Source organism: Onthophagus taurus, chromosome 3 (genome assembly GCF_036711975.1).
Source record: "Onthophagus taurus isolate NC chromosome 3, IU_Otau_3.0, whole genome shotgun sequence".
Taxonomy (NCBI): domain Eukaryota; kingdom Metazoa; phylum Arthropoda; class Insecta; order Coleoptera; family Scarabaeidae; genus Onthophagus; species Onthophagus taurus.
Genome location: NC_091968.1, coordinates 16945697 through 16960953, shown reverse-complemented (window position 1 = coordinate 16960953; position 15257 = coordinate 16945697). Strand labels below are relative to the sequence as shown.

The window sequence follows — 15257 nt, the reverse complement described above, 5'->3', positions numbered from 1 at the left end:
AATAACTAAAACATTTGTGAATTTACCTACTTTGTTTCAATGGCAAACATTATCATACCTATCTTTAACAATCCTCAAAAAAAATTGGTCTGTATCGAATAATAAAAAGCGGATTATCTTGAAAACGATCAACTTTAGCGCATTTTGATAAGAGTACCATATTTGCTTAAAAAAGTACCGAGAATAAGAATTTTTATTTAAAAAGTATACTGCAGAAAAATTATTGTTATATTAATCCGTAAAGAATCCAACAAGATCTTAGCAATTTTACCTAAAAGCACTTTTGCTTAGGGAATTTAGTATTGCACATTTTTGGCTTTCTTTAATACTAGTGTTGAAATAGGATGCAAAATGTCATCAATTCGAGATTAGTATCAATAAAATCTGTTTATTCACGAATATATCTATTCAATAAGAATAAAATGAACGATATTCACAGCGGTATGCAATACTGTGTCACAAGACGCGGAAACAAGGACCGAGAGAAAATGGAACAATTGTGTAATAGGTTAGAGTGTAGAGAAACTCAACGACAAACATTGAGACAATTTGATAAGACAGTTAAAGCGGAAACGACAAAATTCTTCCTTTTGATTAAATCACACTACAACACTTTATAAATGTGAAAGATCGATATTGCATCCGGCGCATCCACCTGTTTTACTTGGTCTAAATTAATTGTATTAATTATAATTAATACTAGTTATATCAATAGATTAGGTATCATTTGATTCGTATTTTTTAGCTCTATCACAAAATGTTAGAATATATAGGTTGTTATATGTGTTATATGTGTATATATGTGTTATATGAATGTCGGTTATATCGATGAAAGCATGAAAAAGGTTTCGCATAAATGCAGCTTCTTGCTCAGAGATCTCTGGAAAATAACGTTGGATTTTACACTCAAGTGCTTGAAGGTGATTATTAATATCGTCTTTTACATTAACAATTACCCCTTCCGATTCCTCAACCATGGAAAATATGGCGATATTTCCAATATTCAATTTAAAGCGTCAATTTTGCAGCTTTAACACGAATGCCTGAATATTATCTTTGATTTCAATAATAGTCGTTTCCTTTCCCTATAATTTCAACTTTAGCTTGTTTAGCTGATCTAAAATATCGGATAAATACACTACCCTTTGGATCCAATTCTTGTTATTAAAATAAACCACAAGGTCATGTTTGTCTTTTAATTCTAAAAACTCTTTCATTTCTTTTTCCAATTCATATACGCGGCCAACAACATTTCCTTTTTGACAACCAACGCACAGCAGTGTAAAAAAGAACTTCATTATGTGAGTTCATATCTTTGCAAAATTCCTCGAACAAACGCGTATACAGAACACTACATTATATAATTGACAATTGTCACCAAAGAGTTGAAGACTTCTTGCAAATGCTTTGGGAGTGTCTTACTGGCAAGGGTTGTGGCACTTGTGGTGCAAGCTGTTTAATTTTTGATTGAAAGCCAGACCTACATCCAAGCATTGCTGGTGCTCCGTCGTATTTATTCTGGAAAAGCTCGCGATCAAGAACTGTTTCTTTAAGCCATGTCTCACTAAGCGTGGTGATGTCGAAATCCGAAGCATCAGCTGATGTGAAAAAGTCGTTAATTTTAGTGTTTAATGTTGACAATTCGACGATATCCATTAAAGAATTGTAAACCCAAGTCTTATTCACCTTTCTCAATACAAGTCCTTAATTGGGTGCGCATTTTTCGTCCAAACTCCTGTTGACGTGACGTTCGGCCACCATTAACATAAATTTTTGAAATTGACAGAGTCTCGCAACTTCTTAGCTCGTCTTAAAACCATTCCTACTTCCGAATTATTCTCAAAAACCACCTTAACAAGTAATTTAACATACATATAAATATTTAAGAAACGTGGATGCAATTTAAACTAAGAGAACTTAAAAGAAGTGTTGCTGACTTTTTGGATTACACCGTATATCGTATTATTTTGATCACGTGTATATCATTCAATTTCATTTATTGCCACACTATCCTATTTTAAATCTATTAACACCGTTTCATTACACCTAAATTTTTAATTTTTCGTGTAACACATTTAATGTATTAAACCACTCCATAAATTAAAATTTTCGTGAAACCTTTATCTTACGCCCAAAATGCTACCAAAACGAATAGTAACCGAAACATTTTCAGCGATAGCTTCAATTTATTATCTCCCACGATATTTAGGTTTTGCGCCTTATTATTTCGAAGAGAACAACTCGAAACAATTTAAAAGTTCCAAAATTATTTACAACGTAATTTTCTCGCCTATTCATATTTTGCTATTCCTCACGATATTAACATATTATTTTGGGTTTTTGAAAGCGATTACACATGTCTCCGATTTTGCATACGTTGGAATGGCAGTGTATGGATTATCATATATCACACAGTGCGCTTATGTTATCATTGAAACTAATATATTTTTACGAAGAAAATACGTCAAGTTATTAAATAAAATCGAAAGTAATAGAAGAAAATTGATCAGATATACGGTTGAAGTCGATTTATTTTTCTTTTCAATAAAAAGGAAGATTCGAGTATTTATTTTAATATACGTCGTGGGGATAATCACTGCGGGTATGATCACAATTAAAATACAATACGACATATATAATCACGTTTATGAAATAGTATTTATCAGCATTACTTATATTAATATATACATAGCTCCAGTAATTATTTTTATGCAATGTTGTACTGGAATTGCTTTGTACGGAGGATTAATCTCAGCGATTAACGATTATTTAGTGAAATGTCGTCTTGAAGAAACTTTACCCAACTTATTTTTAAACATGAAAAGGTTACTTCGGCTTTATTTAGAAATTCACGATGATTTGATGGAATATAATGAATCAATTTCTGCTTTAATCGTTGTTAATATAACGGCGCATATGATTCAAATTATTTTTGAAATGTACGTTACTTTCATACCGATTATAAATCGCACATTTAGTCCTTTCATTATTGAATCTATTGTTGTTATAATTCTAACAGAATTTGGAGTATTTTATTGTTTGTCTGTACACGAATATTGTAAACTAACGGTAAGTAAATTGGAAAAATGTGAAATAGTTTATGTTTACATAGTTCTTTAGTTAATACAAACGAGGAAGATTGTATTTCAATTAACAGTGGACGTAAATGATAAGAAAATACGACGAGAAGTAATCAAATAAAAAAGATGATTTTAAACTTCATTAATTATTTACTTTTTTTAGTTAAAAGCATTTACATTGGCATTGGCTCATTTGGATGTTGAACTAACTGCTAAAAATATGTTTAATGTTGATTTAAGTTTAATGACAAAGGTCAGTATATTTATTTACTAACCAATTTTTAAGATTAAATTGATTATAAATTGAATCTCTGTTTTAGATTATTGCTGCTTGCATCACTTATGTCACCTTGTTGGTTCAAGTTGATTGTAATGTCGATATGTATTATATATATTTAAATAGACAAGATTCTTTTTACTAGTTTTAGTTTATTTAATAATTTATGTTGCTGCTCTAAGTTTTCATTAACAAAAACATAGTTTTAATTATACATTATATACTTTATCATATAAATATGTGTATACTTTAACTCCGGTTGAATATGGCTACAATTAATCTATACATCCTACCACTCAAGGAAAGTAAAACTTTTCTGTAAAGCTTTAATATTGACTGAAATAAAAACAAGAAGTACCTAATTTTATCCCTGCGGTATTATTCTTCTGCCAACAGTATCTAATCTTCTCTAAGCTGTGGTTAGCTTCTGCATGCAGTATCTAGTTTTCTTTCAAGTATATCTAGTCCTCTGCCTGCAATATTTGTCTTCTGCCAATACTATCAAGTCTTATACAAGTATTGGGTAGTTTCTGCAAAATTACCTACTTTTTCCCCTGCAGTATTATTCATCCACCTCTGGAATGTACTTATCCATAAGCTGTACATAGTTTCTGCTAGCAATATATAGTATTCTATTACCAATGGCTTTTATTTTGCTTGCAGAATTGTTCTCCAGTAGTATTTAATCTTCTACAAGCTGTGGATTGTTTCTGCAAACAGTATGTAGACATATTAGTAATGTTTAATTTTAAATTTAAATTGCTCATAAGTCATGTAACAATGATTATTCTGATAAACAAGTAAAATAGTTTTTTCACTATTAAATAAGAACTGTTACAGTTAGAAGCATTAATAACATTGACTGTGTAACATATCATTCACTTGTGATGCTTGAGTAGGACCCTTTATGTACGGAAAAAAACTTTACTAGCTAGAATTATACATGTTTTGGGTAGTTTCTACAAGAAGTATTTAGTCTTCTCGCTGCGGTATTATTGTTCTGTTGGCAGTATCTAATCTTCTATCTAGTCTTATACAAGTTTAGAGTAGTTTCTATAAGAAGTACCTAATCTCAACTCTTATCTAATCTTCTCTAAGCTGTGGATATATTCTGCAAGCAGTATTTAATATTCTTTCAGCAATATCTAGTCCATTTGCCTGCAACATTTGTCTTTTGTCAGTACTATCTAGTCTTACACAAATTTTGGGTAATTTCTACAAGAAGTATTTAGTCTTCTCCGAGCTGTGGATAGTTTCTGCAATCGGTAAATCGACATATTAGCAAAGTTTAATTTTTAAATTTAAATTAAGTACTCATAAGTCATGCAACAATGATTATTCTAATAAACAAGTAAAATAGTTTTTTCACTATTAAATAAGAAATGTTACGTCGTAGTTCCGTCGAAAACTACGAATTTTTCAATACACAATCCAATACTACAATATGGATCAACCGCACCGCCTGCAAGAACCAGCACCACTAGAGATCCAGGAGCTCCACGACATTCAGGTAATATATATCAACTACCAGCTCGTTATATCCGAGGCTGCGGTTTTTCTGAAAAACGCTGGGCGTACACATCAACCTCTTTTCATTTGAAACTTTATATGCCATTCTTATTCTTCTTAAATTATGAAAAACCTCTCAGTCTAAATCCTTCCACCTCCAGTTTCGATACCCAAGCATATTCTTTGCGTCACTGTCCGTCTTATACTCTTTTCGGCCTTCCCCTAGATCTCTCGCACTCTCCTGTTAAACTGTTGCTTCGGTATCCTTCCCTCCTTCATTCTAAACACATCTCCTGTCCATCACAATCTCTGAATCTTTCTGGTTATATCTCATTCCCTATATAGTGCGTCCTTAAAGAAGCGGATATAGGCGATAAAATCATTATAAATGGTTTATGGAAAATCCCTGAAACGGGTCTAAAGAATTAAATTTTTTTCCATTTGCCATTTTTACACGAATTATCTTGTCCGTATAGGCCACCAACTGTACTGATTTGTTTATGAGTTAATTCGATCTTCCTAGTTTCATTTTTTGGTGTAACATGTTACAGTGTCATATTAGATAACGGTGGTGCAAAATCATCTCATTGTTTTAGCCCTCGGATAGTATTGAAATGATATTGTTTTTGTTAGCTACCCCTATATGCCCATGCTGCCTTATGTATTCATTAATGTTGCTCGTAGCAGTCATATAATCTTGACTGGTATCCTAAACTCACTAAGAATGCGGTCTTTTTCTAGGTGGGGAGGAGACACAGTAACGCTGAGGATGCTATACAAATATCTATCAAAAAACTAGACGGGGGAGGGGAAAAGCCAGAGAAGAGCGAGGGGTTGGGTTGGGTTGGGACGGTCCAAGGATAAGATTCTGAATGGAGAAATAAGGGTGATGCTGAAGTGGGTAGAGGAGAGGGGATGGGATATACTGAATGGGAATATGGAGGAAGGAGATGAAGGGGAATATACCTATACGGGTGCAAGGGAGGCGTCCGTGATAGATTATGTGGTAGTGGATCAAGGTATGTGGGAGAGGATGGAAACATTTAGGGTTGGGGCGTTGGTAGAGTCGGATCACCAGTCTCTAGAAGTGTGTATAAAGGGATCGAGGGGAAGAAGGAACAGAAAGATAAGGGAACATGGTGGAAAATACATTACGGTAGATTGGTCGAAAGAGGGGATAGAACATTATAGGGGAAAGTTGGCAAGCTGGGGTCAGAGGGTGGAGGAGGCCGACGGGTTGAATGAATTAATAGAGATGGTTAGGGAGGCGATGTTGAAGAAAGAGAGTGGGCGACAGGGGACTAAACTGGGAAGAAACGAATGGTGGAATAGGGAATGCAGAGAGGCCAAGAGAGAAGCCAGAAGGAAATTGAGACAGTGGCAGAGAGGGGAAGTAAAGATAGATAGATATATAGAGGTCAGGAGAAAATACAAAGAAGAATGCAAGAAAAAGAAGAGGGAGCTGAAGGAAAGGAAGGTTGAGAAGATTATGGAGTTGAAAGAGGAATGACGTATGGAGATACTTAAAGAGGATGAGGAAGGGAAGTGAATAAGACAGCAGAGATATACAAATGACTGAATGGAGAACCTACTTCATGGGATTGTTGGGAGGGGTAGAAGAGAGAAGACTGGGAGAGGGAGAGCGAGGGGTGCAAGGAGGAGAAGAGATAACACTGGAAGAAATGGAGGCAGTGTTGAGGGGACTGAAGAGGGGAAGGGCGCCAGGAGAGGATGAGATCTAGAATGAGGTATCGGTGATGAAGAAGCTAAGAAGGTAATAAACGACGTATGGTTGGGGGAGAGGTTTCCGGACAGGTGGAGGATGGGGATAATATACCCACTGTATAAAAAGGGGAATAAAAGGGTGGTGAGCAATTATAAAGGGATCACCCTGTTGGACACAACTGTCAAAATTTATGCAAAGATACTCCTGGGGAGGTTGGAAGAGGAAATGGAGAGGGGAGAATTGTTGCCGGATGGGCAGGCGGGATACAGGAAGGGAAGAAGGGCAATTGACAATATATACATTCTGAAATACCTGGTAGATAGGGAGTTGAACAAGAAGGGGGGAAAGCTGTATGGATTGTTTATTGGCCTGAAGGCTGAATTCGATAACGTGGATAGAGAGAAGTTGTGGAAGGAAATGAGGAGGAGTGGTCTAACAGAACAACTGATAGGGAGGTTGAAGGAGATGTACAGAGAAGCGATGGCCAAAGTTAAAGTGGGGGAAGAGTTAAGTGAGGTATTCTGGACGACAAAGGGATTCAGACAGGGGTGCCCGCTTAGTCCCACACTATTTGCAATATATACGGCGGACTTGGAAAAGAGACTTGCGAAGGGGAAAATGGGTGGGGTGATGATAGGAGGAATAAAGGTGCACGCCTTGGCGTATGCGAACGATTTGGTGGTCGTGGCTAGAAAGGCGGTGGAGATGAAGGAGATGATGAGGTTCCTGGAAAGATATTTTAAAGCGAAGGGGTTGGAGGTAAACGTCGAGAAAACAAAGATAATGAAGTTCTGCAAAGGGGGAAAAAGAAAGAAGGAGGAATGGAAGTGGCAGGGAAGAGAGATAGAGCAAATGAAAGAGTACACGTACCTGGTATATGGTTTCCCGGAAAGTAATAAGGTCGGTTACGATAATTAATTAACACACTGTACGAGGAAGTGAACAGAGACGCAACCCAAAAATAATGTGTATAGCTATAATAACAAATTTATCCAATTCAAGTATTAATAGATAGGAAGTCAAAGTTATCCATTTTACCATTATATGTATTAAGTTTAAATAAACGAGTTTATAGTACTTTAACTGGTTTTATTATTGAAAAAAAAAATTTTTAAGTCTGACTGTTTTTGCCTATAATGGCATCCTTAGAGACTCTACAAGAAATTTTATATAATGAAAAAATAATGAATTTTACAATAATCTTAACAATTAATTTTTACATGACTTTTACATGATAGAATGAATTGTAAGGAATTATAGTGTGTTTGTATTGGTTTTCTTAAAAAAAATTTTAGATGACAACAATACTAACAATAAAAATATTAAAGTATGGCGCAGGTACGTTGATGATATTCTTATTATCTAAGAAAACAATAATAATTACACCATAAATCAGTTTCACAATTATATCAATAATTTACATCAGAACATAAAATTCACTTTAGAAACAGAAAATAACAACGAACTTAACTTTTTGGATCTTATACTTATTAATAAAAATAAAATAGACTTTAAAATTTTTCATCATAAAACTCATAAATATTCAGCATTTAGAGCATTTTTACACAGATACCTCAACGCCCCTTTATCTATTACAGAAAAAGTTCATGAACTTAATACAATCAAAAACATAACTTGTAACAACGGTTTTTCTGACTTTTCTGAATTTTTCATACAGATCCATTAATTATCGAGATAATTTAGCTTACAGTATACAACGAATTTTCCATAAATACAAAATCAACGTACCTTTCAAAAATAACAATACTATTTTTAAAAAACGACTCCTTAATGCTAAAGATAAAGTCAATACCGTAAAATGGGGTGAAATTGTGCCTCCTATGGTGAGAATGTGCCACACGGTTTTCTTACATATCTTTTTCTTACGTATCAGCTATTAATTATTTACTACGAAAGTAATGTTACTTTAGAACATTAAAAAAACCGTGTGGCACATTCTCACCATAAGAGGCACAATTTCACCCCATTTTACGGTATTTTTGGTGATAATGGTGTATACAAGCTAGAGTGTGGAACCTGTGGTGCTACATACGCCGATGAAACAGGAAGATCAATTAAAACACGTATTAGAGAACATCAATTAAACAATAATTCTAATTTTGGCAGACATATGTTAACTTACAGCCATAACTTCGATATCCAACAACATGTGTCTTTATTACATAAACAAAACAAAGGTTTCAAATTAAATCTACTTGAGAATTATGAAATTGATAATTTTAAAACTTTAAACAATGATCTACACTGTCTTAATGACCAAGTTCAAACTTCTCAAACGCCTTTATACAAATATCTTTCTAACCCAGTACAGAGGATCTACAGTGTGTCCCCGGATTGTGCCTCCGTAAGGTAGAATAGACAATACATTTTTGAATTCAAATTCCATCTTTTGCAGTTAAAGTCTGGATGTCATAAAACGAAATATAATCAAGTTTTACGTCAAATGTCCTCAAAGTACCAAAGATAACGCAAGAAGTTTGTTAACCGTTGCAGGTGAAGTGGTCTTTCAGAGCAATGTACAACAAAAGTTGATACATAATTTCAACCACCACTACCAACACTAACACATAATTTAGCCCTTTTCCGACATTGTTTATAACTTTTTCTAATATGTTCCAACGGAATTTCTCTAATAAGAGCTTCAATTTTTTGTTTTAAACGGTCTAAACTGTTATTAAAATTTTCAGTGTACACTTTTTGTTTTACATAACCCCAAAAATAAAAATCCATAATAGGTAAATCCGGACTTCTTGGCGGCCATGGTTGCGGACCATATCTACCAATCCATTTTCTTCCAAATAACGTATTTAAATAATTTCTAATTAAAATGGTCGAATGTGAGCCGCAACCATCTTGTTGAAAATATAATTTATTGCGTTTTTCTAAAAGCACGTCGTGAAGATAATTAAATAAACAATTTTTTAGTATTTCTAAATATCGGTTTTGATTAAAATTGCCGTTTATGAAGTAAGTACACCGTCCCACGAAACAGCACACAACTCATTCACTTTCTGGAAATAGTGGTCTTTGACCAGAATCGACAATGTTGTGATGTAACCACTCCAATAGTGATGAACGATGATTCGTCCGAAAATATTATGTTTTTTAAAAAAGTTCTGTCTTTCAAAATTCTGTACCCAAGTCACAAACAATAATCTAAACTTTTGCTTCATCACCTAATTCGATAGTGTGGTTAAATTTTGGTTTATACGACAATATTTTATTTTCTCGATAAATTCTCTATAAATGGGATTTACTTATACCGGCGTAAACTGCCCTTTTTCTTAACGACACCTTACCGTAATCTATTGCGTTCGTTACTGCAACAATCGACGCCGCATCATGTTCATCTAAAAGCTTTTTTTCCTTCCTTTTATTTTCCACATTGCCCGTTTCCGAAAATTTTTTAATAACTCTCTTAATTGTTTTTTTATCTACTAAAAATCCAAATTTTTCCTCAAATTGCCTTAAAACTGCATTGTAACTAATGTTCCCTAGTCCATAGCACTGCACTATAAATATTTTATGTTGTAATGCAAACATGATCAATTAATATTTGACAATAGGTTAAAGCTAAGCTATCAAATGATAATTGTTAGTTCACTCAGATCTCTCTGTCTTTATTGTTAAACGGAATATTAAAAACAAATTTCAAGAAAAAACTCATTTTTTCTTTTATATCCTAAATTAATAAAATCGGCATATCGCTATAATTTAACATAATAAACATTTTATCTTAATCAACTTTTGTTGTACATTGCTCAGAAAGACCACTTTACCTGCAACGGTTAACAAACTTCTTGCGTTAACTTTGGTACTTTGAGGACATTTGACGTAAAACTTGGTTATATTTCGCTTTATGACATCCAGACTTTAATTGCAAAAGATGGAATTTGAATTCAAAAATTTATCGTCAATTATACCTTACGGGGACATAATCCGGGGACACACTGTATGTGATTAGCCTGATTAGCCTGATTAAAAATGTGCGGCTGCACATTTTTGGGGTCCCGCGACCCTCCTTTTACTTCCTAGTTTTGCCTTTTCCTTTAATTTCATAATCCTATTATTTATTAACTTAGAATCGAAACTTAAAAATATCTAACACCTTATTCCTTTTTATAGAACTCTTATACGTTTTTAACTTATGTTTTTATAATAGATTCTTAACACACATTGTTACGTTTTAAATTATATAAAAATTTTATTATAAATCATTCACAAACATTTTTCAATCAAACAGTTTCTTTCATAAAACAAATAAATAAATAAATTTTCAAGTTCACAATTTCTGAATTGAATTTCAAATTTAAATTTAAATTTTCAAATTACATGTAATACACATCTTTTCTCTGGGTGCAAGTATTTTTCTTGCAATGTCTTTAAACATGTTTTTTAAAACTTACTTGTTTAGTTCATCTTCTCATTTCATGAAACGTAGTCCACCATTTTCATTTTTAACATGTGATTTTTCTGTAAAAGTTAAAAAAAAATTTTAAATAAATTTAATATGTAGTGTCGAATGTACTTCGGAATTAACTCGATATTTAAGATTTTTAAAGTAATTAATTTTGATATTGTTATGTTCATTTATCATTATTAGACATGTAATTATTAATCTTGCGATCTTTGATTCGAGGTTCATCGTAATGGTCGAAACAAAAAATTTGAAAAAACGATGAAAATATTTATCTATTATATTAATTTATATATTATATTAATATATATTTATATTTATTAAAAAATATTTAAAATCAGTGCGACTAGTTTTGGGAGTAACTTCTCCCTTCTTCTGGCACGACTGAAATGTACAAATTATTTGTTAGTATTAAAATTAACTAGATAATAGGATGTTAATAGTTACCGTCAAATTACGAGATAGTAGTCGGAGAGTAGAATTCAATTAACATCTCAAATGATCCACGAGAAAAAGTATAGAAAATACGACACATTGAACAACCTCTAAAGTTTAAATTCCAAAAATTCCAAATTATTAACAATGTTAAAAGCCTGATGGGCAAGATATAACAAAAGAATTTAAGAATTAAATCTTAAAAACATGATTTTCATCGTTAAAGAAAAGCCAAAAAATATGTAATAATTAATATTGTAATAATAAATATGTAATTATTATTTGTAAAAATTAATTTTTAAGATAAGAAGATTATTGTAAAATCATCATTTTTTTCATTATATAAAATTTCTTATAGAGTCTCGATATATAAAAATATTAAAAATTTTCGATAATAAAACCAGTAAAAGTACTACAAAGTCGTTTATTTAAACTTAATCAAATAATAATATTAAAAATTGCAAAATTTTTGATTATTTTAATCATCAGCGTTATCTGATGGATACTCATCCACGACTTCTTCTGGATCCCGTTGCTGCGCGGGCTTGGTAGGGTCATACATCATTGCAGCAATGCGATAAAACTCCTCTGCCTTTTCAACATCTTTTCCTTCACAAGTTTTGTGGAAAATATACCGTGCAAAGTTTCCTGGGAGTTGGATCTTCGCATGACGCGACGTAGATTCGGGATCCTTAAAAGTAATTGAATGGTTAACCTTTAAATCTACGTACCCGTTCCTTTTTAAACAATCGTGGGCTGTCCAATAATCCGAAATAATAGTAGTACCAGGCAGTATCCATTTTTTAATTATTGGTACCAGGGTATCCGCAGTTCTTTCCTCCACGATTTCCATAAACACGCGTCCTGTCCCTCGTTCGTGCCCTCCAATAACCCACTGTCCTTCAACTGGGTGTCCTCGGTGATATTTTCTTCTGCCGAATTGACTCTCATCAATTTCAACGATAGAGCCCGGACCACCTAATATTTCGGGGTGCAGCAGATACTTATCCAACAGAACTTCTCTGAAGAACGATGCCCAACCAACTGCAGTCGTCAAGGACATTTTTGTAACTTTCGCAATTACCGTAAGGGGTGTCTTTTCCACCCACAAATACACGAAGCCTAAAATTTGCCTAATTTCTAATCTAGAATTTGCAAATATAGTACCATTTCGGAACGATACAGTTTTAGCGCACTTCCGTTTTTTTTGTTTACGAATGGAAACACGTCCATTGCACGCCCAAACGTAGCCATCAGGACCATTACTACGATGTTGTAAGACAAGTGGAGTTTCACATTCGGGACACTTGTACTCACCTTCCTTGGGAATGAAACCCCATTCCCTCAGGCGGTTAACTAAAACTTCTCCATTCAGCTCATGGATATGAGACATACTCAATTTAGTATTCTAAAAAAGTAAAAATTAATATCTAAAATTATGGATCGAGTATTCAACTTACCTCAGCCATGTTAAAAACGTAAGTAAAGTTAAAGAGCCGAAAATGGTTTATATATACATAGTACTCAAAAATGAACCGGAATTTCCCCTTCTTCTTCTTTAATACAAAAGAATAAAGATGTTGATATTTTTCCAAGAATTTATCCTTTAAAAAAAGGAAAGACTCCAAACAAGAACAAACGTATTGTTAATAGTTGCCATCATAAATATTAAAGTTAAAAATACATGTAACTGCCTTTATAAGAATGAATTAGAGGTACTTACGACGGGCGGCAGGTAGATGGTAAACAAAGACGTTTTAGTCGTTTCACCCAAAAATATGCAATATAATATCAAAAAGTTCTTTCATTAATTTTAAGAAAATTATTTTATTTTTAATTTTATCGGATTGGTGGTATGTGCATGATCGTAAAAAGCAATTAATAAGCTCTTTGAACCTGGAACCCTAGTTTACGATATTTTGGTTTTATTAGTACCATTCGATAGAGAATTGTTTGTACCCGTTTGTACCACTTTCGATTTCGTTTGTACCTGAACCGGTTCCAAAATACAACGATTTTTTGATTTTTCATTATACCGCTGAAAGTGTGTATCTTCGTTATTAATACAGATATCGCAATACGGTCGATGGAATTTGATAGAGAACCGATTGTACCACTTTTGTATTCGTTTGTACCTCTAGCGATTCCACAATACGGCGAGTTTTTGATTTTTCAGAATACCACTGAAAGTGTGTATCTCCGTTGTTAATAGAAATATCGCAAAACGTTCGATGGAATTCGATAGAGAATCGTTTGTACCCGTTTGTACCAATTTTGTTTTCATTTGTACTTTAACCGATTCCAAAATACAGCGATTTTTTGATTCTTCAGAATATCGCTGAAATATAACTCTTTCCAGGTTAGTATCACCGATGATTGATAGACCCAATTTTCGAGCATTCGATAAATATTTCCTTCACTGTCGTTGTTGCTCTTTCCATTATGTTGATGTCGTCAGCATACGCTGCTATTTGGAAGAACTTATTATTTAAGATGTTTGAAGAATTGATCGACATTTTCTTATGACATATTCCAATGCGATATTGAAGAGAACGAAACATCACCTCGTTTCAATCCTTGTGTTATTTCAAATGGCTTGGCCATCTGATTCTATATGCTTAAATCTGCTGTGGTATCCGTCATTATAGTTTTCACTGATCTGGTTAATTTTATGAGAATAAAATCCGAATTCGTTCATAATGTCATATATCCTATCTCTTTTTATGGAGTTATAGGCTTGCCGAAAGTCTATGACAATCTAGCTAACATCAATGTCGAATTCCCATGTAACGTTAAATAGCTGGTCAGTGGTTCAATAGTTAGTTAAATAGTGGATCTGCCTGTCCTGAAACATGCTTGATAATCACCAATGATGTGATGGTATGATAATGCTCCTTTTTCAGTCCTGGGGATCTTTTCTTCCTTCCATATGTTAACTATTGAAGTGTACACAGGAAAAAATCGTGTCGTGTAAAAATTTTAGAGTAGTTGGTAAAAAGAATTAGAGTAAAAATTGTAATATCACGTGGTAAAAATAACTCTAATGTACATTATATTTAATATTAATATAGAGTTCATATATTATTCACTTAATAGAGTAGCTTTTACAGTTCTCTAAAGGAGAGTTCTTTTTTACTTATGTTAGTGAAGTTATGTAATATATAAAACATCAAATTTTACACTAGACGTGTACTTTTCCTTCGGGTACTTCATAGGCACCGCACTATTTTGCTCGGGATCACTCGTCGGTACCACGTGATCAACATGTGGTGTGATACAGCTAAAATTTAACGGTCATCTACTAAACGAGTCGGAACTCGATAGCGTTTTAGAAGCATAGATTTACGCGATATAGAAAGAAAGAACGATTATTTTTATTTTAATTATGTTTGCCAAAATAAAACATTCATGATGTGAAATTAGTGGAACTTCCGGAAGATTTTACATACAAGTTCCTTGTGAAGATTGGTAAGTATGTGCAACTTGGTGCAACTATACATATAGGAAACTTATAGAAGACTCATTAGATGCAGTTTTGATGGTGATTCGGTGGAAATTTTAAAATGAATTAAGTATTATATATGTATATAAACAGAATTTAATTTTTTTAAATTTAAGTTATAACAATATATTGCAAGTAAAAATAAAAACAAATATTTTATAATTTTGATTTTTATTACAAACGTAAAACTTCCCTAAAAATACTCCACTTCCTATTAAAAATTAACACTAATAAGTGGAAGATACACACTATTTAGTGATATTTTGTTAATTAATAGAGTAAAATTAGAG

General features: G+C 33.1%; 2 protein-coding genes across 2 annotated transcripts; one reads left to right on the top strand and one right to left on the bottom strand.

Annotated features, from left to right (window-relative positions):
* The first annotated feature begins 1301 nt into the window (after nt 1-1301).
* On the top strand, nt 1302-3594 carry LOC111416159 (putative gustatory receptor 28b). The gene is made up of 4 exons (XM_023048115.2): nt 1302-3069; nt 3121-3189; nt 3244-3333; nt 3401-3594. The coding sequence occupies exons 1-4, from the start codon at nt 2137-2139 to the stop codon at nt 3500-3502; spliced, it is 1194 nt and encodes a 397-aa protein (XP_022903883.2). The 5' UTR covers nt 1302-2136; the 3' UTR covers nt 3503-3594.
* An 8277-nt stretch (nt 3595-11871) lies between these two features.
* Nucleotides 11872-13458, bottom strand: LOC139429538 (uncharacterized). The gene is made up of 2 exons (XM_071195321.1): nt 12926-13458; nt 11872-12873 (listed from the first exon to the last, which is right to left on the bottom strand). Exons 1-2 carry the CDS (start codon nt 12932-12934, stop codon nt 11944-11946), a joined length of 939 nt encoding a protein of 312 aa, XP_071051422.1. The 5' UTR covers nt 12935-13458; the 3' UTR covers nt 11872-11943.
* Nucleotides 13459-15257: the final 1799 nt, after the last annotated feature.

What these genes read in the sequence shown, in the direction of transcription:
- LOC111416159 (XM_023048115.2), top strand. Translation starts at nt 2,137, where the DNA reads ATGCTACCAAAACGAATAGTAACCGAAACATTTTCAGCGATAGCTTCA. An exon ending in ATAAGAAAATACGACGAGAA is followed by an intron (nt 3,190 to 3,243) that starts GTAATCAAATAA and finishes TACTTTTTTTAG; the next exon opens with TTAAAAGCATTTACATTGGC. An exon ending in ATTTAAGTTTAATGACAAAG is followed by an intron (nt 3,334 to 3,400) that starts GTCAGTATATTT and finishes TCTCTGTTTTAG; the next exon opens with ATTATTGCTGCTTGCATCAC.